Genomic DNA, 24,674 nt, shown 5'->3' on the forward strand with positions numbered 1-24,674 from the left:
TATCTTCTCGCTAAGAATGAAAACAAAACATGAAAAAAATGTCAAAAAAACTGTGAGAAGTTGCGATGTAGACATGAACATGTAAAGTAAGAGTGGATATTTTCATCACTGGTTACATTTAGGGGCGGCCCGGTAGCCCAGTGATTAGCACGTCGGCTTCACAGTGCCGAGGTACCGGGTTCGATTCCAGCTCCGGCCTCCCTGTGTGGAGTTTGCATGTTCTCCCCGGGCCTGCGTGGGTTTTCTCCAGGTGCTCCGGTTTCCTCCCACATTCCAAACACATGCGTGGAAGGCTGATTGCACACTCTAAATCAGGGGTGTCCAAACTTTTTGCCAAGGGGGCCAGATTTTATGTGGTAAAATGTCGGGGGGCCGACCTTGGCTGACATTCTTTACATTGAACAACAATATTGTTCAACAAATTTTAGTAAGCCAGTCTGTTTCACATTTCCATTTTTATTTTAATTTCAACAATCTTAAGAATTTCTTTTGGTTCATTTTGAAACAGGAATTTGAAATATGACATATCAGTCAATATAAACACGGAGTGATGTCTTGTTAACTCGTCAGTGATGCCCTCTAGTGTCTAAATGCTATTACTCATTTAGTGAATGCTATTACTCATTTAGCCACTAGAGGGAAGCAGTACTCTATGAAACATCACTCACCAGTCTACGAGACCTCAGTCAATGCAACACGTGTTACATTGCGCCCAACCTGCGGGCCAGACGGCACTGATTTTATGACAGGGGCCGAGGGCCGGATGAAATTCGACCGCGGGCCGGATTTGGCCCGCGGGCCGGACTTTGGACATGCCTGCTCTAAATTGTCTCTAGGTGTGAGTGTGAGCGTGGACGGTTGTTCGTCTCTGTGTGCCCTGTGATTGGCTGGCAACCGACTGAGGGTGTCCCCCACCTACTGCCCGCAGACAGCTGGGATAGGCTCCAGCACCCCCCGCGACCCTAGTGAGGATCAAGCGGTTCGGAAGATGATGATGATGATGGTTAAATTTATGCTTATATTTCTGCTCTTATCGAACAAGGTTGACAATACCGACCATTCTATAAAGTATCTCAACATTTCATAGGCCTGAAATGAGAAAAGGAATGAAGGAAAGGAATGAATCATTTTGGATCTGAAATGTCTTGTGAATATGTAAAAACATAACCTTAATTAACATAATACACCTTAAAGTCATTTGCTGCTTTACTATGTCATTTCCAGCTCAATAAACAAAGAATAAGGAATTACAGATTGAATATAATCCGGTGAGTGGAAATATCAGATACTGTATTTGAGGTGTGCAAGCAAATGTGACTGTGCATATATTTCATATGAACCATAGTGCGTCTCATAAAATGGAGTGTATTCTGCTAAATATTTGATTATGTACTTTCATGTGACAACACTGAAGAAACGAGGCTTCGTTTGACATGTGCAGTAGATCATCCCACAATCCAAACACGGCGAGAATATTTGCATGTTAACACATTCCACTACCCACGGAGGGTCGCACCTTCCACCACGGGCCTGAATGTCACATCAGCCTTTTGCTGATTGGCTTGCGGAATTGCCTTCACGCAAAGTTGCATCATGATATGTTTGAATTGTCTCTGATCTTTAAATCAGTCAAGCCTCGGTTGCTGGTTTAACAATTATGCCGTGTGCGAGCGCGTCTTTGAAGGCTTCTCCCGCCACGTGTTCCACTGCTGTTGTTGAAAAGGGAACTCGAGGAACCAAATTTACTTTGCAATAAGATATGACGAGTCCCCAAATTAATATTATGATCATGGAACAAGATGATAAATGAAGCACGATAATACATCCATTTTCATCGAGCTCATGCCACTGCCATCTTGTCCTGTACCGCCCTCTGCTGTTAGCTGTCATTTGCAGTGAGAGCAATTGGGCATATCGACGTCACTTTCAGTTTATTTGTGATCCATCAACAAGTTTCCTGACACCGGGCGAGTAAAATGGCTAATTTGGTCAAATTTTCACTTCAAGGCGGCATTTTTAGCTGTGTGTTGAGTTATTACACTGTCCTACAAGCCGTACAACTCATTGTGACAAAGTGTCATTTCTTCAGCGTTGAAACATTGACATAAATAGGAGGAGTCCAGTCACATTTGTGAGACACTTTAAATGAATGAAACCCCCAGGAACACTTTTGCCTAATTTTGTAGATGGATTGTAGAAGTATTCAGATAGGCCGCTGTGGAGTCCTCCTGTTGGGATTAAGACTTTGTTTTAAGTGCCATTGTTCTGCATTTGTTCAGTATCAGTGCCAAGTTGACCTCTTGATAGTGCTTGGCAGTGCTCCAACTTGGTGATTATTGTTAAGTTATGTCATGGCACACGTATGACAAAAAAGGAAAATGAAGAAATAGACACATCCATCGTATGGTACACAACAAATGGAGCTGGATATATACAGTGCTGCATAATAAGAGTTCATTTCACCATTTCATCCAATGTAAACACATAAAATGCATGCAGACCTTTGATAACATGACAGTCTTGACAGCTCAACAAAAATTAGCCAGATTGAGAGATATTGTGCCCAAATCAAAGTTATACAAAGTTTCATGATTTGATGAGTTACTAAGAGTATGAGTAGAAGACTGTTGGGGGGGTCTCATTTAATACACAGGCAGCATCGCAATGTTGATTCCTTGAAAAACAGAGATGGAAGTTGGTCGACGAAGCAGGTGCACCTAAAGATGGCAAGTGCGCAGAATTCGCATGGTTCATTTTAAATGTTCCGTGAAGTGAATATGCAAATAGATGAATGTGGCACACACAATGGGATTTATCAAACCTATGACAAGTTGCGATGGTTGGATGCATCTGCAGGACTGGTGCAAACCAGTGTGCAATGGAGTGCCAGCGTAGCACAGACAACATGAGAGGTGGCGGGGAGAACTTTTCCACTCTGATAAACATATTTGAAATTCCTGAAGCAAAAAATATTGGAACACATTATCTATTGAGCAATGTCATTTTAGAGCTAATGAAAATGACCTACTTGGAGCCAGTCACAAGAAAGAATCATGCCATATTACGAAACTTGTTTCAACTCTGCTTTCCCTTGCATCTGGGTCACATCTCGCAAGGTAACTTGAGCTAAACCAAATGAGCCCCATAATTCAAACAACCACCACATATGATCAACAATGGGAAAATGAAAAGGATAGTGGCGTATGATTTACAAAAGGACACGGTGATAGCGCACAAGTCAACTTTCAATGGGCTTTTGGCAAGGATGTCATTCTAATGACTGTATTTCTGGAAAAATAGGACTAAGAAAAAAAGAGAGCCCTATTGCCAGCGGGCAGCACGTGAGCACAGTCAGTTAGGCTTCGTTAGGTGTGATACACACTGTTTTATGTGAAATGATTGACTGTTTTAGAAGAAATGATTCAATCCCTATCAGATTTCGTACGCTTTTGAGAAGGTACCAAACACAGAGACACGACAATAAACTGCCATGGCAAATTTAAAACCAAAATGCTTCGGTTCCTCCTCGGTTTGCATTTATTTAGGTTCAACTGTGGTGTTGACCACTATTTACAGTATGTAAATTCAGTCGAGCATCCTGAGCCCGACAGCGATCAGGATAGTCAAGATCAAATGAGAAAAGTTACTTGGGAGTTTCAACAGGCTCAGCAGTGTGTTTTGCCAGATTTGCTGTCAGACCGCAGCCAAAAGATGAAATATGCATTCTAAAGATGTTAAAAAGGACTTGGGTGAACATTCTGAGAAATTCCTGAGTTTAACCTCCCGCAATGCATGTAGGGCGGGGATGGGGAGGGAAGCTGACTGGAAGAAACAGGCAAGATGAGAAAAGATGAAGAGACAGAAAAAGCTGCCAGTTTTTTTTTTAACCAATCCGTAAAATACCTGTGGAACAGTATTGCTGGGCGGACAATTTTAATGTCCATTCCAAAACCTTTTTAAATGTTACAGTTCAATATTTTTAAGGACAAGTATGAATATGTCACAAAGACAATCTTCTACGACTGAACTTTTAAGTGCCATCATGTCTCTTCTGTTCTTATGTTGTGCATTTCTTAATCATTTCCTGACAGAAATCCACAGTTACGGAGGGACTGAGTATTTCCTCTGTTGATTCAAAGAGCAGTGAGCCTTTTGGGTTCTCTCGACCCGAGACCTCCACCCCCGGCTGCCCATCATTCAGCTCCCCTGCCTTAGTGCCGGCATCTGGCACGCTCACAACTTGTTTTCCTTGAGGTGACGTCGGGTGGTATGAGGCCTCATCGGCAGGTGAAGATGGTTGGTTGGACATCAGGTCAATACTGTTGGAGATGGGAGGTGAATGGCTGTCCTGTACGTCTCTGCAAACTTGCTGGGAGAGGAAGGAGAGGTTCTGCCACAGCTCGGACATACACAGCTTCAGTTGATTGCGCTCACTCAGCAGTTTTTCTTTCTCACAAACCTGTGGAGGAAGAAGCCAATGAGCTATACACTGTCTTGCAAAATTTTAAAGGCGGTGCTTATTCAATGACAGAAAATTGCCCTTTCACGAGGATGTTATGCGTTCATCAGTTTGGGGAAAGCATAGTGTCCTGACCTTGTGGTTAACATTATTGCCTCCCTGATACGAGTTCCACAGTTCAAATCTGAGCTGTGGCCTTCCTTTGTGGAGGTTGGCTCGTGCTGTGAATGTATGGCTTTTCTTCGGGTACTCCTCCCACATTCCCCCAAAGATGCTAAGTTTAACTGTGCACTCTTCACGGCTGTCAAACTCACAGAAGGGCTCAAAACTCAAACACTTTCGGTCGGGGGCCAAACAGGATAAACATGTTTTGAACCGATTAAAACCAAATGTTTTTGAGCAGAAATGTGAATTGAGAGAATACAGTGCTATCGCAAAAGACATCCAAATGAATTTAAAATGACTTGCATAAAAAATATCTGTTAAAATATACTGTACACATTAAAAAAACTATGGCAACTAGTCTTTGAAGAGAGATGTTAGTCTGCTTGCTGGCTACCCGGCATGAAAATGGGTCAAGGGTGAAAAATGTGAGGCTGGTAACGTAATCTAAGTACCGAAATATTACAGTTTTTCTACATTGGTTTGGCTAATTTCTTGAAATACTTATGGACAAACCCCCAAATCCACTTTGCAATCTTTCATAAGAGAATGGCATTTGTCATTGATACCATCAAAATGTCGATGTTTCAAGTGTCTCAGGACATCTTTGCAAATGGTTGTGTAAAAGTAGCCTACCGTTTTGGGGTATATCCAAACGACACAATATGAAATACAGTGATCCCTTGCTACTTTGCAGCCCACTTATTTTGGTTTGTTGTACAGTCTGTTATGAAAAAATGTGGTATCATCTGTTTCCATAGCATAGTGGTTATCATGTTCGTCGAGCACATGAAAAGTCCCCAGTTCGAAACTGTGTGGATACAATCCAGACTTCCTTTTTATTCCTGTGAAAAACTGTGTCACCGAAATAATTAAAATCACGACAACTCTCCGTCATGCTGTCCACGACTCTAACTAGGAACATTTACCTATGGCAAGCCCGAGCCACCAAAACATCGGTACTGCTATCAGTTAGCTAGATTGACAACACTGATATGAAACACTCCTGTCTCATCTGTTACCATAGTGTAGTGGTTATCACATTAGATTCACATGCAAAAGGTCTCCAGCCCAAAACTGGGTGGAAACATTCCCAACTTCCTTATAATTCCTGTGAAAAACTGCATCACCAAAATAATTGACATCGTAACAAGTCCTCATAAGGCAGTAAAACCCAGTCTTCTGCATGTCAGGCGGATATACTGTCCACGCTTCGAACGAGGAACACAGGCTAAAGAGGTACTCTACCCACCAAAACACCGGCCATGAGCTCAGTGAAGAGTGTTGGCAGCCCTGATATGAAAGACTCAAGAGTCATCTGCTTCGATAGTGTAGTGGTTATCATGTTCGCCTAACACATGAAAGGTCTCTAATTCGAAACTGGGTGGAAACAATCCCTACTCCTTTTTAATTTCCTGTGAAAAACTGCATCACCAAAATAATTGCCATCTGAACAACTCCCCGTCAGGTAATCAAACCCCAGTCTTGCGTGTGAAAGGCAGAGATACTGTCCACTATACTCACGAGGAACACAGGCGAAAGAGGACCTCTACCCGCCAAAACACTGGCAATGCAATCAGTGAGGAGTGTTGGCAGCCCTGGTATGAAAGACTGTCGGGGTATCTGCTTCCATAGTGTCGTGGTTATCACGTTCATCTAACACACGAAAGCTCAAAGTTCGAAACTGCGTGGAAGCAATCCCTACTCCTTTTTAATTTGCTGTGAAAAAAAATGCATCATCAAAATAATTAAACCATCTACAACTCCCCTTTTAATGAGGAACACAAGCTTTGAAGGACTCACCGCCAAAACACCGACCATGCTATTGGTTAACAAGGTTGACAGCCCTGTTTTGAAAAAACGGTGGTGTCACCTGTTTCCATTGTGTTGTGCAGTGTTTTTCAATCTTTTTCGAGCCAAGGCACATTTCTTTCATTGAAAAATATCCCGCAGCACACCACGACTTGAAAATGTAAAAAAAGTGTTTTTTAACAAGAGTTATATTGTTGCTGTAAGCGTTTTTTTAACGTTGAAAATTAACTCAATATTATAGCACATTGAAGAGGAATCAAATCAACATCAATCCAGTATTTGTTGCATTCGTTTTAATTGCAAGTAAAATATTGTGCATTCAAACTTTAACTTGCTCAATCGAATTATTTTCTGTGTGACAGCCAGTTATTTTCCTCCCGGTCGTTTGCGCTCTCCCGTCCCTTTTCCCATCTTGAGTGTTTGTATAATTCCAATGTCATTCAAATTACTTTTCTGCTGAATGTGTCATTTGAGGTAGTCCATCTTCCATTTAGTCCATATTTTTCGCAGTCGTTTTACAGAGCATAGCTTTCTCAATCGAAAAAGAAAATATCTCATCCAGTTTCACAGCTTGTTCTTCTATTTTCACATACTCCGACAGCCATTCCAACTTAAAAGAACTGCAGTTCATTCTTATTTTGATTTAGGGAGTCAACGTATCACATTCACTGCTCGGTCGTGATGCAATGATAGGGAATTAGCACCTATGTGGAGCAGAGAACATGTGCAAGTACTGTCAATGCCGTGATTGGCTGCATAGCATCATTGCATCTTTTCGTGTGATAGGCTGGACACCTGTCACTCACTGAATTACACAGCAAATTGATACAGAAAAAAAGTTACAAATCTAATTCATTTGCAGGGCTTTCCCTGCACTGGATAGATTTTCTTATGCGCTGAGAGTGTGCGACCAGTGCGCAGTTGCGCAGCTTAGAGTGAACATTGGTGCTGTTGCATCTCCAGTAAACGTAAATCTAAATGAAAGATACCTTTCATTGTGTTGCCTCGCGTCGGAAACTTTGCTTGTCTCGAAACATAAGGCAATTTCCGAGCTGCTGCTGCTCCCTACCACTATGGAAGGGTACTACATGAGTACGTCAGGCATATTGTATAATTTCCCATGCCACACCTGACAATATCATGGCACAGGGTTTGAAAAACGGTGGTGGTGTGGTTATCACATTCGTCTAACATACGAGAGGTCCCTAGTTCGAAACTGGGTGGAAGCAATCCCTGCTCCATTTTAATTTGCTGTGAAAAACGGCATCAGCAAAATAATTAAAATCACAACAACTCCCCATCAGGGAATCAAACCGGGGTCTTCCACGTGACAGGCGGAGATAGTGCCAACTATATTGAGTCGGAACACAGACTGAATTTGCTGTGTGTTTGTTCGTGTGTGAGCGTGTGCTTTGCATGTAAATGTCATGTCTAGAATGCTAATTAGCAGAGGATGAAACAAAAGGTTCAAACGCAGGTACAGGTAACTAAGGACCTCCAATCACTAATACCACATAAATATTGAGACATTTAATTGCTAATACACACACACACACACACACACACACACACTTTGGGAATCGAGGCAAATTGTGGAGGAACCTGAACATGTTATATTCCCCTTTCTCTAGTGATGAGCGGAGGTCTTTCATGTAGGACCTACATGCCGAATTGAAATTAAATTGCATTAAAAGACAAACCACCAGAGGGTGCTAGAACTGCACAAATGGAAGACAATCTGGGGTCTTTTTAACATCTGTCCATCCACCCATTAATCGAACCTGCTGGAGCCTACCCCAGCTGTCTTCGGGCAGTCGGCGGGGAACATCCTGAACCAGCCAATCGCAGGGCACACATAGACAAACAACCATTTGCGCTCACACTCACACGAGGGACAATTTAGAGCAGGCATGTCCAAAATCCGGTCCGCGGTCGAATTTCATCCGGCCCTCGGCCCCCGTCATAAAATCAGTGCCGTCTGGCCCGCAGGTTGGGCGCAATGGAACACGTGTTGCATTGACTGAGGTCTCGTAGACTGGTAAGTGATGTTTCATAGAGTACTGCTTCCCTCTAGTGGCTAAATGAGTAATAGCATTCACTAAATGAGTAATAGCATTTAGACACTAGAGGGCATCACTCACGAGTTAACAAGACATCACTCCGTGTTTATATTGACTGATATGTCATATTTCAAAGTCCTGTTTCAAATGAACCAAAAGAAATTCTTAAGATTGTTGAAATTAAAATAAAAATGGAAATGTGAAACAGACTGGCTTACTAAAATTTGTTGAACAATATTGTTGTTCAATGTAAAGAATGTCAGCCAAGGTCGGCCCCCCGACATTTTACCACATAAAATCTGGCCCCCTTGGCAAAAAGTTTGGACACCCCTGATTTAGAGTGTGCCATTAACCTGACATGCATGTTTTTGGAATGTGGGAGGAAAACATGCAAACTCCACAAGGGAAGGACGGAGCCCGGATTCAAACCCACGACCTCTGCAATGTGAGGGGTGGCGGATGTGCTACTTTTACTGTCGTGATATGACCATGTATTGTGGTATTTCATTGTGTAATTCATCATGTCTGTTCATTTGTCAAAATTAGTCAAGAACGTAAATGTTCACGCATTGGTGCTACTACCACCATACTCGTCTTTCCTCAGCCTGATTGAGGATTTTTTTTTTCTGCTCGGAAGTTGAGAGTGTATGAAGATTGGGCTCAGGGTCAGAGGTCCTTGCTCAATGCAACTGATACTGTGTGCGAGGGCTTCACAGGGGATTAGTTGTTGGGGATGGGTTGAGACATTTGCACCGTTTCTTCCCTCACTGCAGCATATATTTTGACTGAAAACACAACAAGACCATGCTGGTCATTTCTTTTTTTTTTTTAAGCAGCATTGATCTCAACCGCTGCCATAGTGACAAAACATCTGAGCATTGCCTTGCAGTGCCAAAACATTGCTAAAGGGATGATGCATTTTGGTGGGTAACTATTCATATGAGAAAGGAATTAAGTTTTGACACATGGGGTAAACTTATGCACGAAGCGAAGCTCTCAATTTACCGGTCGATCTACGTTCCAACCCTCATCTATGGTCACGAGCTATGGGTCGTGACCGAAAGAACGAGATCCCGGATACAAGCGGCCGAAATGAGTTTTCTCCGCAGGGTGTCCGGGCACTCCCTTAGAGATAAGGTGAGAAGCTCGGTCATCCGGGAGGGGCTCCGAGTCGAGCCGCTTCTCCTCCACATCGAGAGGAGCCAGATGAGGTGGCTTGGGCATCTGATTCGGATGCCTCCTGAACGCCTCCCTGGTGAGGTGTTCCGGGCATGTCCCACCGGGAGGAGACCCCGAGGAAGAACCAGGACACGCTGGAGAGACTATGTCACCCAGCTGGCCTGGGAACGCCTCGGGATCCCCCAGGGAGAGCTGGAAGAAGTAGCTAGGGAGAGGGAAGTCTGGGCTTCCCTGCTAAAGCTGTTGCCCCCGCGACCCGGCCCCGGATAAGCGGTAGAAGATGGATGGATGGATGGACATGGGGTAAACTGTTGTGGGAGAAGTAAAAAGCACAAAGTGGTGGTACCAATTCCTTGTATGAAAAGGGATCAAGTTTGAAGAATATGTACAACGTTTTGTGAGAGTTATGAGCTTTTGCTACTGAAACTCATTGTTGCGCAAAACGGAAAACTGTTTGGCCAGAAGCCCTTTTAGTTTTAAGAATGTCATGTCTCTCTCAAGAAATTAGCCAAACCAATGAAGAAAAACTGTAATGCATTGTAACTTGATGACTTTTACCGATTGGGACACTTTTTACTTTTTGGACCAGGTAAACAGTTACAGGTACTCCAATAAGTATGCGTGTTAACTTGAGGAACAAAACAAACCATGACAGCTGCTTTAGCGGTATTCCTGTCAGGATAAGGAAGATTATTTTCCGTATGATGATGAATAAGGCGTAAAGGGTTGGTTCAGCATACCAACTTGCGGATCTCGCTCTCCAGGTTCTGGATGCAGTCCAGCTTCCTCTTGCGACAGCGCTGGGCAGCGATACGGTTTTTACTGCGACGACGAATGTCATGTATGAACTCCAGCTGCTCCGAGGTCAGTTTGTGCATCTTGATGAGAATCTGGAAGTCATTGCGGGGCAAGTTGGTGATCTGGTCCACGGGAAAAGGTAGCTTTACCTAAATGCAAAAATAAATTCAGGTTATGACATTTGTGGACAATAAAATAACAGTAAAACCATGATGTAATCACGGCTGCAAAAACTGAATCAGATAAAGTGCAAATAGCGTCTGACAATTTCAACCAAATGAAACGATGCTGCCCACCAGCTGATCTGCCGCTTTCTGTGACCTGATGTTGGCCCAGATTTCCATGGCATCGACCGACCCACGGTATGTGTTGCCGAGTGACCTACTGGAGGGCAATGTTGTCTAGCATCCACAAGATAGCGCTGTGGATCTATTTTCCGCCCCTATATACAATTTGCAAATGACTGGGTTAGTGTCCATCAAAGTTGTTTGGAATTTTAATACAGTTTATTTAGTTTCCTTGCACCAAGGACAATGTAAAACATCAAGTATTCACATTGAACTGCTGAAATCAGAAGATTTGGACTTCATAAATAATACAGTGGGTTTTTTTGTAAGCTTGCTGGTGATAACCATGTTTGACTGCAAATTAGCATTTAGTGTTAATTACCATACTTTCCGCACGATACGGCACACCTAAAAGCGTTCAAATTTCTCAAAAGTTGACAGCGTGGCTTATAATTCGATGCACCTCTTACAGTGGATGGATCAATATTCTGATTTGTTGATGTAGCATTTTAATTGTTCTGTAAGGCACTTTGTTACTGCGGCAGCGGTTGTGAAAACTCTATATAAATAAAGCTGTATTGTACTGAATTAGGTAGTCGAGTTGTTAGCATGTCGACTTCACAGTGCAGAGGTTCAATTCCAGCTCCGGCCTTCCTGTGTGGAGTTTGCATGTTCTCCCCCTGCTTGCGTGGGTTTTCTCCGGGCACTCCGGTTTCCTCCCACATTCCAAAAACATGCATGGCAGGCTGCTTGAACACTCCAAAATGTCCCTAGGTGTGAGTGAGGATGGTTGTTCGTCTCTGTGTGCCCTGCTATTGGCTGGCAACCGATTTGGGTGTCCCCCGCCTATTGCCCGAAGACAGCTGGGATAGGCTCCAGCAGCCCCCGCGGCCCAAGTGAGGATAAAGCTGTTCGGAAAATGAATGAATGAATGTATTCCCTTTGGCGTCTCTCCATCTCGTGGATGCATAACGCTACTACAGCCACTATTTTGGCTTCTATTCGATGCCCCTCATAATGGGGTGCACCCTATATATGAAAGCAGGTTTAAAATAGGCCATTTATTGAAGGTGCGCCTTCTCCCCTGAAGCGCCTTATTGTGCGTAAAATACAGTCCCTGGCTACTTATGCTTTACTGCTCATGACTTTTACCTCAACCAAAATTGGACTCACTGGGTATTTATTTATTTAAAATCTATTTTGTTTTTGGGTCAATATGGAGAAGCTCAGGGAATTTAGGATGATAATTTACTCATAAAGGTTGGCTTACTCCTGAAAAATGTGCCCCCCCCCCCCCCTACACTTCTGATATTATGGCTATGTCCCTATTCCTTCATGGGGTTGTCAGATCCTTGACATTGTATACTTCTATATATAGCTGCAGGTTTCTCAACCACATAATAAGCTTGGGATGACAGAGTGAGTAGTAGATGGTCATAAATCCTCTGAACAGCCAATCTCAAATTGTTTCTTTGTATAGTGAGAGGATCGCTTTCCATTTGTGACACTGCTATTTATAAATGAGAACTCGGCCAGATCTAAAAGGCAGGGTTTGCTGAATATTAATTATCACAACATTCCAACCACCCATTCATCCATTTTCTGAACTGCTTATCCACCCAGAAACTGAAAATTTGGCAAAATTGTCTTTTAAAAAAGTCATATTTTGATCAAGATTACAGATCACTGATTGTGAGCTAATTATGAGTACAGCAAATGCAGAAAATGCTGTGTTAATACTGGGAGATTTGATTGATTACTTTGATCAGATAAAATGGTGTCGCTGATCTCACAGTCAAGCCAATCATGGTTGACAGTCAAGGACACAAATGGCCCATCTTTCACTTGGGGTATCAAGCAACCCCGCTGGTGCATGTACTTGTTCAATTCATGAGACAACCAGGTCAGGGCGAAGAAGTGGGACAGTCAACACACACACACACACTGCTCCGACTACTTTTACGACTAATTTTCGCTTATCAGATGTCGTCTTCTATGATGCGCTTTCTAATATGTGGAAATTTTAAATTGGCATGTTGCCTGTTGCAAGTCCGAAACCCACGTTTGTGAAGTATTTACTGTATCACAATGAATGGAACATTTACATTTCAAAAACGCCCTGATGACACAATTGACAAGTAGAGTGTTGTGCCTAATTTGTAAGGAGTTTGCTTACCACTGAAGCAGCTCAAATTTAACCTCCCACACCAATGCAAAGCACCCAGTCGCGAGTGCAGTCACAGCTAATGATATAGCAATATAGCAAGCGAGCCATACATGGCAAAGCTCTTTGGCAAACTAAACTCAATAACACCCCACGTACGAGGCATAGTTGATGTGTGTCCTCTGGAGACTATGAGAAGTGATTGATGTTTATTTCAGCACTTTTAGTTTGTCATTATGAACAGTATTATTTCTGAAGTGCTAATTTACAGCGCTGTGATTTAAGGGTCTGTTTTTTTCCCAATTTGCTGGGAGGCAAACTGCAGAATGCCGGAGTGGACCACCATCTCACAGCATGGATCATAGACTACCTCACAAATCGGCCGCAGTACGTGAGATTGCAGAGCTGTGAGTCGGACCGGCTTCTCTGCAGCATATATATATAAAATAAAAAAATCCTCATCTCACCCCTCGGGTGGTGTCCGTCCCTCATTCAGCTCGGGTCCTCTACCAGATGCCAGGAAGCTTGAGGGTTCTGCGCAGTATCCTTGCTGTTCCCAGCACTGCACATTTCTGGACTGAGATGTCCGATTTTGTTCCCGGGATCTGTTGCAACCACTCATCTAGTTTGGGGGTCACTGTCCCGAGTGCTCCGACCACCACAGGCACGACTGTCACCTTTACCTTCCAGGCTCTCTCCAGCTCCTCTCTGAGCCCTTGGTATTTCTCGAGTTTCTCATGTTCCTTCTTCCTGATGTTTCCATCACTTGGGACCGCTACATCCACTACAACGGCTTTCCTCTGCCCTTTATCTATGATCACGATATCTGGTTGGTTCGCCATTACCATCTTGTCAGTCTGGATCTGGAAGTCCCACAGGATCTTCGCTCTGTCATTCTCCACCACCTTTGGACGTGTTTCCCATTTTGACCTTGGGGTTTCCAGTCCATACTCCGCACAGATGTTTCGGTAGACTATGCCAGCCACCTGGTTATGGCGTTCCATGTGGGCTTTCCCTGCCAGCATCTTACACCCTGCAGTTATGTGTTGGATCGTCTCAGGTGCCCTCTTTGCACAACCTACACCTTGGGTCTTGTCTGGTGTGGTATATCTGGGCCTCGATGGCTCTGGTGCTCAAGGCCTGCTCCTGAGCAGCCAGGATGAGTGCCTCTGTGCTGTCCTTCAGGCAAGCCCTCTCTAGCCACTGATAGGACTTCTTGAGATCGGCCACTTCAGTTATGGTCCGGGGGTACATCCCGTGTAGGGGCTTGTACTCCCATGGTGGTCCCTCTTCCAGCGCCTCATCTTCTGTTCCCCATTGTCTGAGACATTCTCTGAGTACGTCATCCGTTGGAGCCTTCTCCTTGATGTATTCATGGAGCTTGGATGTTTCATCCTGGACAGTGGCTCTCACACTCACTAGTCCCCGGCCTCCTTCCTTTCGGCTTGCGTACAGTCTCAGGGTGCTGGATTTGGGATGGAACCCTCCATGCATGGTTAGGAGCTTTCGGGTCTTAACGTCCGTGGTCTGAATCTCTTCCTTTGGCCACCTTATTATTCCTGCAGGCTATCTGATCACTGGCAGGGCATAGCTGTTTATTGCCCGGGTCTTATTCTTGCCATTGAGCTGGCTTCTTAGGACTTGCCTCACTCGCTGGAGGTATTTGGCCGTAGCCGCTTTCCTTGTTGCCAGTTCGAGGTTGCCATTGGCTTGTGCGGACTACCTTTCCTCTCTTAGTCACCATCCGTCTACATTTCTCAAGCCCAAATGCTGCTGTAGATCCTGGTTGTGTGGATCAGGGAATCTATGTCCCTTTCGCTCTTAGCATACAGCTTACGTCATCCATGTAGAGGTGGTGACTGATTGTAGCTCCATTTCTGAGGCGGTATCCATAGCCTGTCTTGGTGATTACTTGGCTTAGGGGGTTCAGTCCTATGCAGAACAGCAGTGGGGAGAGTGCATCACCTTTGATGGACACATGGGTAAGTGGCTTGCCATTGGCTTCAAGTGGTTTTCCACATCCTCATCGAGTTTGCAACGAAGGCTCTTAGGGTCCTGTTCACCTTATACAACTCCAAGCATTCAGTGATCCATGTATGTGGCATCGAGTCATAGGCTTTCTTGTAATCAATCCAGGCTGTGCACAGGTTGGTATGTTGGAACCTGCAGTTTTGTGCGACTGTTCTGTCAACCAGGAGCTGATGTTTGGCTCCACGGGTATCTCTACCAATAACCTTCTGTGCTTCGCTCATGTATTGATCCATGTGTCCACTTATCTTAGCCGCAATGATGCCTGACATGAGCTTCCATGTTGTGGAGAGACAGGTTATTGGCCGATAGTTGGATGGGGCTGCACCCTTCGAGGGATCCTTCATGATCAGGATCATTAGCCATTCTGGGTGAGTCCCATCCCTCAGTAGCTGGTTCATTTGTACTGCTAGGCGCTCATGGAGTGCTGTGAGTTTCTTTAGCCAGTAGGTGTGGACCATGTCCGGGCCTGGTGCTGTCCAGTTCTTCATATCTGAGACTCTTTCCTGTATGTCTGCCACTGTTATGGTAACTGGGTTCTGTTCAGGGAGGTTGCTGTGCTCCTCTCTCAGGGTCACCAGCCATTGTGCACTGCTGTTATGTGCAACCTCCTTCTCCCATATGCCTTTCCAGTACCTTTCAGTTTCCAGTCTTGGTGGGTCAGCTCTGTTGTTAGGACCCTGCCACTGAGCGTACACTTTCGCAGGTTGTGTTGCGAACAGCCTGTTTATTCGTCTGGCCTCATTCTCTTTCGTGTACCGCTTTAGGCGACTGGACAAGGCTTGGAGCCTTTGTTTGGCAGTTTCGAGTGCTTCAGGTATGGTCATCTGGATGTACCTCTCGGGTATCGGCCTTTTCATCACACCTCTCTGGGCCTCCGTCAATTGACTCACATCTTTCCGGGCCGCCTTGATCATAGCCTCCAACCGTCTTTTCCATGGTGGGTAACGTATCTCATGGCTTCCATGGTTGCTCTTATAGCCCAGAGTCTCCAGGATCACTGATGCTGAAGCGTATATCAGCTCATTGGTTTCTGTGATCGTTACGGTAGGGATCGCCCTTAGTTTTCTTTCTATGAGATTCACACTTTCTATGAGACTTTCAGATGGTACTTCACATAGCTGTTGTAATCGGTTTCTAGGTTGCCCCGCTTTCATTCTCGCCATGATCTTAGCTTTCAGGTCAGTTGCTGCCTCGCTCAGCATTTCATTCATTGGGGCTGGCCACCCAATCTCATCATCTGCATTCATTGGGGCTTGCCTCCCAATCTCTTGTATGACCTCCTCCTCTGATCTGGCAGCCTGGGGCCCTTCACCATGGAACCTGCGTTGTACCTCATCAATCTCAAGTTGTGACAGCAGTTGCCGTTTGTGGATGTTGGAACACTGAGCTACTAGTTGTTTCGTGGTCAACCGTGACTGTGGGTTTCGAAGTAACCATTTAACCCACATTCTCTGCATGTAACCCCTCTGACTAGGGTTGCTTGAGTAGTAGCATTCCAACAGAGGCATGTTATCGCATCTCACCCATCTCCGCTTTGTTCCAGTAGCCCATTTCTCATCAAGGTGCTCTGGTTCCCCTGCACCTGACGCAGACCTTGTTTGGCCGGGTGACGTCTGAGCCGGCATGTCATTCGTTTTATTGTCTCTCATCATTGTATGAGGTAGGCATTAGCGTGAAGGATCTTGCCCAAGGACCCACACTGGATGGTGTTATGTGCTCATTTTTGCCCCAAGCGGGATTCGAACCACCGTCTCCCATATGCCAAAACGATGCCTTACCAACTGAGCTATCCAGCCGCTCATATATATATATATATTCACCCACTAATAGGGAACGTGAGCTGGGGTTAGACCGTCGTGAGACAGGTTAATTTTACCCTACTGATAATGTGTTGTCGCGATAGCAATCCTGCTCAGTACGAGAGGAACCGCAGGTTCAGACATTTGGTGTATGTGCTTGGCTCAGGAGCCAATGGTGCGAGGCTACCATCTGCGGGATTATGACTGAACGCCTCTAAGTCAGAATCCCGCCTAGATGTGCCAATACCGTAGCGCCGCCGCCCCCCGGTTGGTCAAGGTTAGCGGCTCCGGCCGCGCGGAACGCCGTTCGACACTGGGCTGGGGTGCGCCCGGATGATGGGTGCCCCCTCTCCGGTTTATCACACCGCATGTTTGTGGAGAGCATGGTGCTAAATGACTTGCAAACGACCTGATATATATATAGTAGCGATTAAAAATTATTTATTCATGTATCCTCATTAGCATATTTGGTATTGTAGTAATTCAAAGTAATTTTAATTTTATTGTAGTTGGATTACATCTTTTAACAGGTAACGAGTAATTGTAAAACTAACGCCGACCAACCCTGGTCCTATCGACCTATGTTCATATACGGTATATGATGGTCATCTTTGAACGACTACTTTATCGTTAGCTACACTAGCCAAGTAGCGAACATCATTGCTTTTGTTGTGTGGAGAAAAAGACTCTTACGATCATATTTACATCTTCCTGTACTACAATACAACAACAATCAACTAATCTAATCAACTGAGGTGGCCTAATAATAGGCCACCTCAGTTGATTAGATTAGTTGATTTATTAGGTTAGATTAAGATATCCTTTATTTGTCCCGCAATGGGGAAATTAGAAATCAGAATTCAGAAAGGAAAAACGCTGGGTAGGGAGAGGGAAAAAAAAAAACACGCTCGCACTATCCTCTTTCGAGGATAATTTAAGTCCAGGATAAAAAAAAAGACCCTAGCACATGATGGGTTTACTATTAGTGATTACTGAGTGATCTCAGTGGGGTGGCCTGATGGTTGACTGGTTAGCATGTCCGCCACCACAGTCCAGAGGTGCAGGGTTGGAATTGGTTCCCGGCCTTCTTGTGTTGCGTTTGCATGTTCTCCCCCCGCCTTTATTCTGGTTTCCTCCCACATTCCAAAAACACGTGTAGCAAGTTAATGGAACACTTTAAATTGTCCCTATGTGTGAATGTGGGTGGAGATGTTTTTTTGTCTCTGTGCGCCTTGCAATTGGCTGGCAACCAGTTCAGTGTGTACCCCGCCTACTGCCCCAAGACAGCTGGGACAGGCTCGCTTGTGACCCTTATTGCAGCCTCAACCAGCATTTTACCATGTCTCGCATACTGTACGTTAGTGTTATTTTTTTGTTTAAGGTTTTAGAATTAAAGATTTAGGTAAATATGTGTACTTCTGGCGTCTTTGTCTCAAATATGTAATGTATCAATACTATTTACATTTGAAACATTCAGCTACCCACACACACATACATGAAAATTCCCCAGGGGAAGGGGGTGTCAAATCCCACCTCGCAATTTTCTCCTTCTGCAGGGGGTTTCTGGTCTCCATTAACCCCCAAAAATGAGGGATTACTGTAATCGTAATTACATCATAAAAGTACTTCCAGACCAGCTCTTCATCAATAGAAAGTGAACTCTTGGACCAACAAAATTGCCATAAATAGACTCTGCCAACAAAAATGTTTAGAACCACATTTTAGACTCATGTGTGGCCTTGCTTTTGATAGTGACTATACACAATGATTGTGCATATCATTTGCAAAAACACCAGAATCTGAATATTCATCACCAGAATTACCAGATGCATTGCAATGCAAAGAAAAGCAGGGTAAAAAAAGAAAAAAACAACAAGAGTTTTTTACAGTATTCAAGAGAAGAGAATAAGACATACAAACCTCAGGTCCAGCTACTCTGAGTCCACTTTCGCTGTCTCCCTCTGAGAAAGATCCCGACTCGTCACTGGAGTTTCCACCACTGGCACCAAATCCCTGCTCACTTTTGATTTTAGTGCAACCCTGAGAAAAGACAACCTCTCGACTGTGGAGGTCCCTAGGCTCTTCCCTGCCTGCTAGGCACTGAGATAGTCTAGAGATGCAACCAGAGTGTGGCGATAGGGAGAAGTCAGATTGTTGCAGGTTGGAAGTTGGGCTGCCACTTCTTCCATCCTTTGCATGTGAGAATGAAGAATGGGAGCTGGAAGTCTGAGTTAGGGGCTCAGAGGGAACGGGGGAATAGGTTGATGCCTTGACAGGAGCACGACAGCTTGTAATCAGACATGAGCTGCCAGAAGAGGCTGAATCAGTCTGCATCAAGCCTTGAGGCAAAGAGGCAAAGACCTTTTCACTGAACTTTTCATCCGCATAATGGGTCATCATTTGATGATGATCACTTACTCCTGAAGAGAAAATTACACTGCGTCTGTCTAGCTCCCCTTTGTGTTTGGATGAGGAGGCTTTAGGCACGGGCCTGTCAATGTTGCTCAGTGCTGCTGGTACATCTGCCGTGTCGCTTTTTAGGTTCACCATTGATTCCCTTTTGTCCTTATGTCCGTGTTTGACTAGTTCCCGGTAGTGGTTCAGGGACAGTCTGTTGGAGAGCAGCTGCTCTATGGTGGTGCTTGGCATGCTGCTAAGATCCAGCCCTCCTCTTTGTAGGTAGGAGCGTAATGAGCCGCCACTTGGAAAATGCTCAACTGCTACAGGAACTCCTTCTACCTCTAATTCCATCTCCAGCACTTCTTCGGTTGACAAATCTTGGTTGCATCCACGCCGATCATCTCCCTCATCAAAGACGGGTTCCTCTTTGATACTCGAGGGGCTAATAAGTGTTTGTGTGACATCGCTGCAGTCTGTGAGCTGTGAGCTCACCGGGCTGGCAGAGGTATGGTTGGCCAAGATGATATCATCTTCATCATCATCATCATCATCATCATCCTCATCGCCGTCGTCTTCATCACCATCATGAGTTTCACTGTTGTGGTGATATTGATATTTCCTGTATTTAGCGCATTGAGGAAGGTCAATAGGAAGTGGCTTTGTGGTTGCTACATTGCTGGTGTGCTGCCTGTTGTCTGTTAAATCGTCTGTGTATACAGTCTCAGAAAAGACAGCGTTATTGGCCGTGTCATTATCATATTCCTTCTTGCCATTAATGCTCAGTTTGCTGTCCTCCTGTAGCTGTGCTTGAAGGAACCGGAAACAAGAATCTTCCAAATTGTGGACACCCAGGAATTCAGCGCACAGGATCACCTCATGGATGTTCTCTCGGCTTAAAACAAGCTTGGCTGTGTAGGCAAACTGGAGCAGTGGGGCGAAGCCTTTTGCAGTAACCTGTAGGGACAACAGTTGCAGGAGATGTGACATCTATCATGTACACAGTAAGCTTTTTCACAACCATCAACAACGTTCCAACCAAATCACATCAGCAGCAAAACAAAAAGTGCAAACTACATGTTGGCGAAACCATCACATCAAACACAATTTGAATGTCAAATTGGTACCGTTCTTCAATCCAGGTATTTTCATTTTAGGCAGCTGGCTAAAGTAAAGCCTCTTCTTTCTCTAGAGCACTTTGAAACAGTAATTCACGCCTTTGTCACATCTCGACTGGATTACTGTAACGCACTTTACTTTGGAGTCAGCCAATCCTCCATTCAGTGTCTCCAGCTGGTCAAGATGCCGCCGCTCGCCTCTTGACTGGTACTTGTCAGAGGACGCACATAACTCCTACTCTGGCATCCCTTCACTGACTCCCGATTCATTTTCGAGTTCTTTTTAAGATCCTATTATTTGTTTTCATATCTTTAAATGTCCTTGCTCCACCTTACCTCTCTGAGCTGCTCCACCCCTCCACCCATGCCCGGTGCCTCAGGACTGCGGACCAGACATTATTAGAGGTTCCAAGAACTAAGCGTAGGGTCAGAGGGGATCGAGCCTTTTCTGTTGCTGGTCTCTATCTTTGGAATGATCTCCCGCTGAACGTCAAACTCCCCTCACAGCCCATCTTTAAAACTCACCTTAAAACTAATTGTAAAACTTGTTCTTATGTGTCTTATTCTCTGAGACTTGATTTTTAGTTTTACTGTTTTTGTGCTTTCTGCTGTCTTTGTTATTAATTTATTGTTTTATTGTTTGTTGTTGTATAAATGAGCCTTGCTTCATGTACAGCATTTTGTAAACAGCAGTGGTTGTTTTAAAGTGCTATCTAAATAACAGTTGAGTTGAGATGAATTGAACTCACATAGAGTTGGAAGATAAACAATTATACCCCTTTGGAGTTATCTTGATTACTGTATAAATTGTTCATCAAATGTGATCTACGACCTCCGGTTTCCTTTTTTTTTTTGTCTTGTGTACCTCCAAACCTTTTTGTCAGAAAACGAGTACCCCCATGTTTTGATAATATTCCAAAATTATAATCCATCCATCAATCAATCCATCTTCTACCGCTTATCCGGGCCGGGTCGCGGGGGGCAACGGCTTTAGCAGGGAAGCCCAGACTTCCCTCTCCCTAGCGACTTCTTCCAGCGCTCCCCCGGGGATCCCGAGGCGTTCCCAGGCCAGCTGGGTGACAGCATGTCCTGGGTCTTCCTCGGGGTCTCCTTCCGGCAGGACATGCCCGGAACACCTCACCAGGGAGGCGTTCAGGAGGCATCCGAATCAGGCAAAATTATAATGAAGAGTCATATTACACCTGGGTAGCCCGGTGGTCGAGTGGTTCGCGCAGCAACCTCATAGTGCAGAGATACTGCGTTCAATTCTAGCTCCGGGCTCCCTTTGTGGAGTTTGCATGTTCTTCCCGGTCCTTTGTAGGTTTTCTCCGGGTACTCCAGTTTCCTCCCACATTTCAAAAACACGCGTAGCAGGCTGATTAAATACTTTAAATTGCCCCTAGGTATGAGTGTGAGCGTGAATGGTTGTTCGTCTCTGTGTGCCCTGCGATTGGCTGGCAACCGGTTCGGGGTGTCCCTCGCCTACTGCCCGAAGACAGCTGGGATAGGCTCCAGCCGTCCCCGTGACCCTTGTGAGGATAAGCGGATCTGAAAACGGATGGATGGATGGTATGTAAACTGATTATTAAATGAAAGTCTTCTTATTTTGTCTCATTAGTTTCAACAGTTAATTCTCAGGCATCGTCTTCTTTTCACTCAAATTAAACAAACACATAAATAAATGATTTCTAAGTACCAAAAAGTCTTCCGTTTTCTTAAAAGCTCACCGAGCGCCTTAAAATCTGTTGCACCTTGTGTACGGTCATTACGGTAATACGCCGACCAAGATGGCTCCTTGCTGGAGACATGCTTACAATGTTATAACTTGCTGTCGGTTCAGTGAACCGTGTCACTGCTTTATTAACTCATTTACACCCTTTGACGTATTAATACGTCAATTAGCTCATAGCCACTCCCTCCCCATGACGTATTAATACGTCACGTTTTTTCATGGGGAAGGTGCAAGAGAGTCTGATGCAACTTCTCACCAAAGGATTAGGCTTGACGGCAATGTTAAATAGCAAAGAAATGGCCATCGGGTGGCAGTGGTGCAAAAATCCACCAGAATCACGCCGCAGAAGTAGTAGAAAGGGCGTATAGTGGAGGAGGGGCATATGTGGATAGTGGATTGGAACATTAGCAACTAGCAACGATGGAGAAAAGGAAACAACTAACTAAAATTGATTGTTTTTTTCAATATAAAAGCCTCGCTTGGTCACATAATCGAAAGCAGCACCCGTCAAACGAACGTCAGCCTGCGCAAACATGGCGTGCTACACGCGGCCCGCATAGCTCACGCTGAGTTTCGAGTTCATCTGATGAAGATGAATATGCTCCATAGAGCATTTTGTGCCTCCCGTGGCACTTTACGTTTTTTGGAGGCGGTCATGAACGCCTCTCGAGTCAAACGGAAGAGAAGGCAAGGAGACGGACAAAGACGGACGTGTAGCTCTATCTAGTGGATGCATTGTAGATTGCGCCTCATAGTCCTGTGCGTGCAACATATGAAAAAAATTGAAATAGAGGCCATTAATTGAGGATAATCCAGTGCGCCTTTTAGTGCGGAAAATACGGTAATTTTGCCTTTGAAATAAGTAACACATTTTTAAAAACCTTTGAATAAGTCTACTTAAAACAGGCGTTTATACTTTAAATATGAGGAAAAAAACATTCAGATCCACTGAACCAATTTTATTCTTTTTCATCAGTCATCTGAGGTTCAATGAAACATTTGCGCTAGCACTGTTATGATTTTGGCACAACTGTGCTACAGATTATTTTTGCCCAGGGGAAAAGTTGTAGTGCATATTTACCATTTTATTGACAGGCTTATAAAAAGACTGAGGATTAACTGCTCTTTGCAGTTATTCTACGAAATGTGTCGGCACTGTATGGCATTCAGGCCAACAGTTGTTTGAGTGACCAAAAGAAAACAATGGGGCACATAAATGGACCAGAAAATTGGAACGGTATAGTTTTTTCATTCATTCATTCATTCATTCATTCATTCATTCATTCATTCATTCATTCATCTTCCGTACCGCTTGATCCTCACTAGGGTCGCGGGGGGTGCTGGAGCCTATCCCAGCTGTCTACGGGCAGTAGGCGGGGGACACCCTGAATCGGTTGCCAGCCAATCGCAGGGCACACATAGACGAACAACCATCCACACCCACACTCACACCTAGGGACAATTTAGAGTGTTCAATCAGCCTGCCATGCATGTTTTTGGAATGTGGGAGGAAACCGGAGCACCCGGAGAAAACCCATGCAGGCCCGGGGAGAACATGCAAACTCCACACAGGGAGGCCGGAGCTGGAATCGAACCCGGTACCTCTGCACTGTGAAGCCCACGTGCTAACCACTGGACTACCGGGCCGCCCAATGGTATAGTTTTGTTCTTGTAAATCTAATGAATCTCACACCACTGTCGGGAAGTTTTTTTGCTTAGTTTCAAGCATTTAAAATACCTCTGTTTTCTGAACCGAATTTGCAAAAAAGGGTCGGTGTTCTAATCAATGAATAACTTCAGCTCTTGTTTGTGAACACATTAGATTCAACGTATGATACGTGTACATGGATGTAATCCTGTACGAAAACATTCAAACAATACCAATGCATGGATGGAATCCTCTGTCATCGTTTACAACTAACAATGCTGCAGATATAATGTGTGGAGTGGCCGACAACGCGACCTTCGCAATGACAATTTAGGACACCATCCCACTATGATGTGTGCTCTCACTGCTAGCGGGAATCCTGCACATTGACCAAGTAGGTAATCCCATCGTGGGCAATTTACAGCACGGCAAAGCATCGAATTGCAAACAATAACGTGAGGCTAATAACCGCAGCCATTCTTCCAATCTCGTGTCTACTCCGCTTCCGGCCGTTCAGACACAACATTTTACGTATCCTGAGCATTTGGCTTGTAAATGTATGGTCCAACTATCAACATCTTGCCAAAAACCTCCTCTTCCTCCAACTCTTCAAACACCCGGATCCCCTTCAGGTAAGTTTGGAACATCGCTCTCCGAGTTGATTTCTAACTGGCTTTGTACACTTTCTATATGGAACCCCGCTACTGTTAAAGTGACAATTCCGGGTTTGACGCTCGGCAGTGTCTCACTTTGGGGAAAACAATTACTTTTTCAAATATACAAAATAGAATGTTTTTTCCATGCTTTAATTGATGTATTTTGTTTAATTATTTTACCTGTGACGTAAAAATACTTCATTTGGAACTTTCTAAAATTATGTCAAAGTTGTACTTTAACAATCCATCAGCTTGCGGAAAGATGTGGCGGTAGTGCTCCAAACGAGCTGTACCCTTCCGCCTGAACAGAGAAGATGGAAGAGGGAATATGAGTGGTACATTGGCTCCTTCATGATGAAGAGAGCACAACAC

At 44.5% G+C, this 24,674-nt stretch overlaps 1 protein-coding gene across 1 annotated transcript in view; it reads right to left on the minus strand.

Moving 5' to 3' along the window:
• Positions 1-1,655: 1,655 nt before the first annotated feature.
• The window catches only part of LOC127614416 (transcription regulator protein BACH2-like), an 81,244-nt gene continuing 58,225 nt past the window's right edge, over positions 1,656-24,674 (minus strand). Inside the window, exons 3-5 of the mRNA XM_052085719.1 lie at positions 18,672-20,105; positions 10,413-10,619; positions 1,656-4,459 (exon numbers count right to left, since the gene is read on the minus strand). Of these exons, the coding sequence (XP_051941679.1) occupies positions 4,058-4,459; positions 10,413-10,619; positions 18,672-20,105 (2,043 nt within the window). The 3' untranslated portion in view covers positions 1,656-4,057. The remainder of the gene's footprint in view (positions 4,460-10,412; positions 10,620-18,671; positions 20,106-24,674) is intronic.

Source organism: Hippocampus zosterae, chromosome 14, assembly GCF_025434085.1.
Source record: "Hippocampus zosterae strain Florida chromosome 14, ASM2543408v3, whole genome shotgun sequence".
NCBI classification, from domain to species: Eukaryota; Metazoa; Chordata; class Actinopteri; order Syngnathiformes; family Syngnathidae; genus Hippocampus; species Hippocampus zosterae.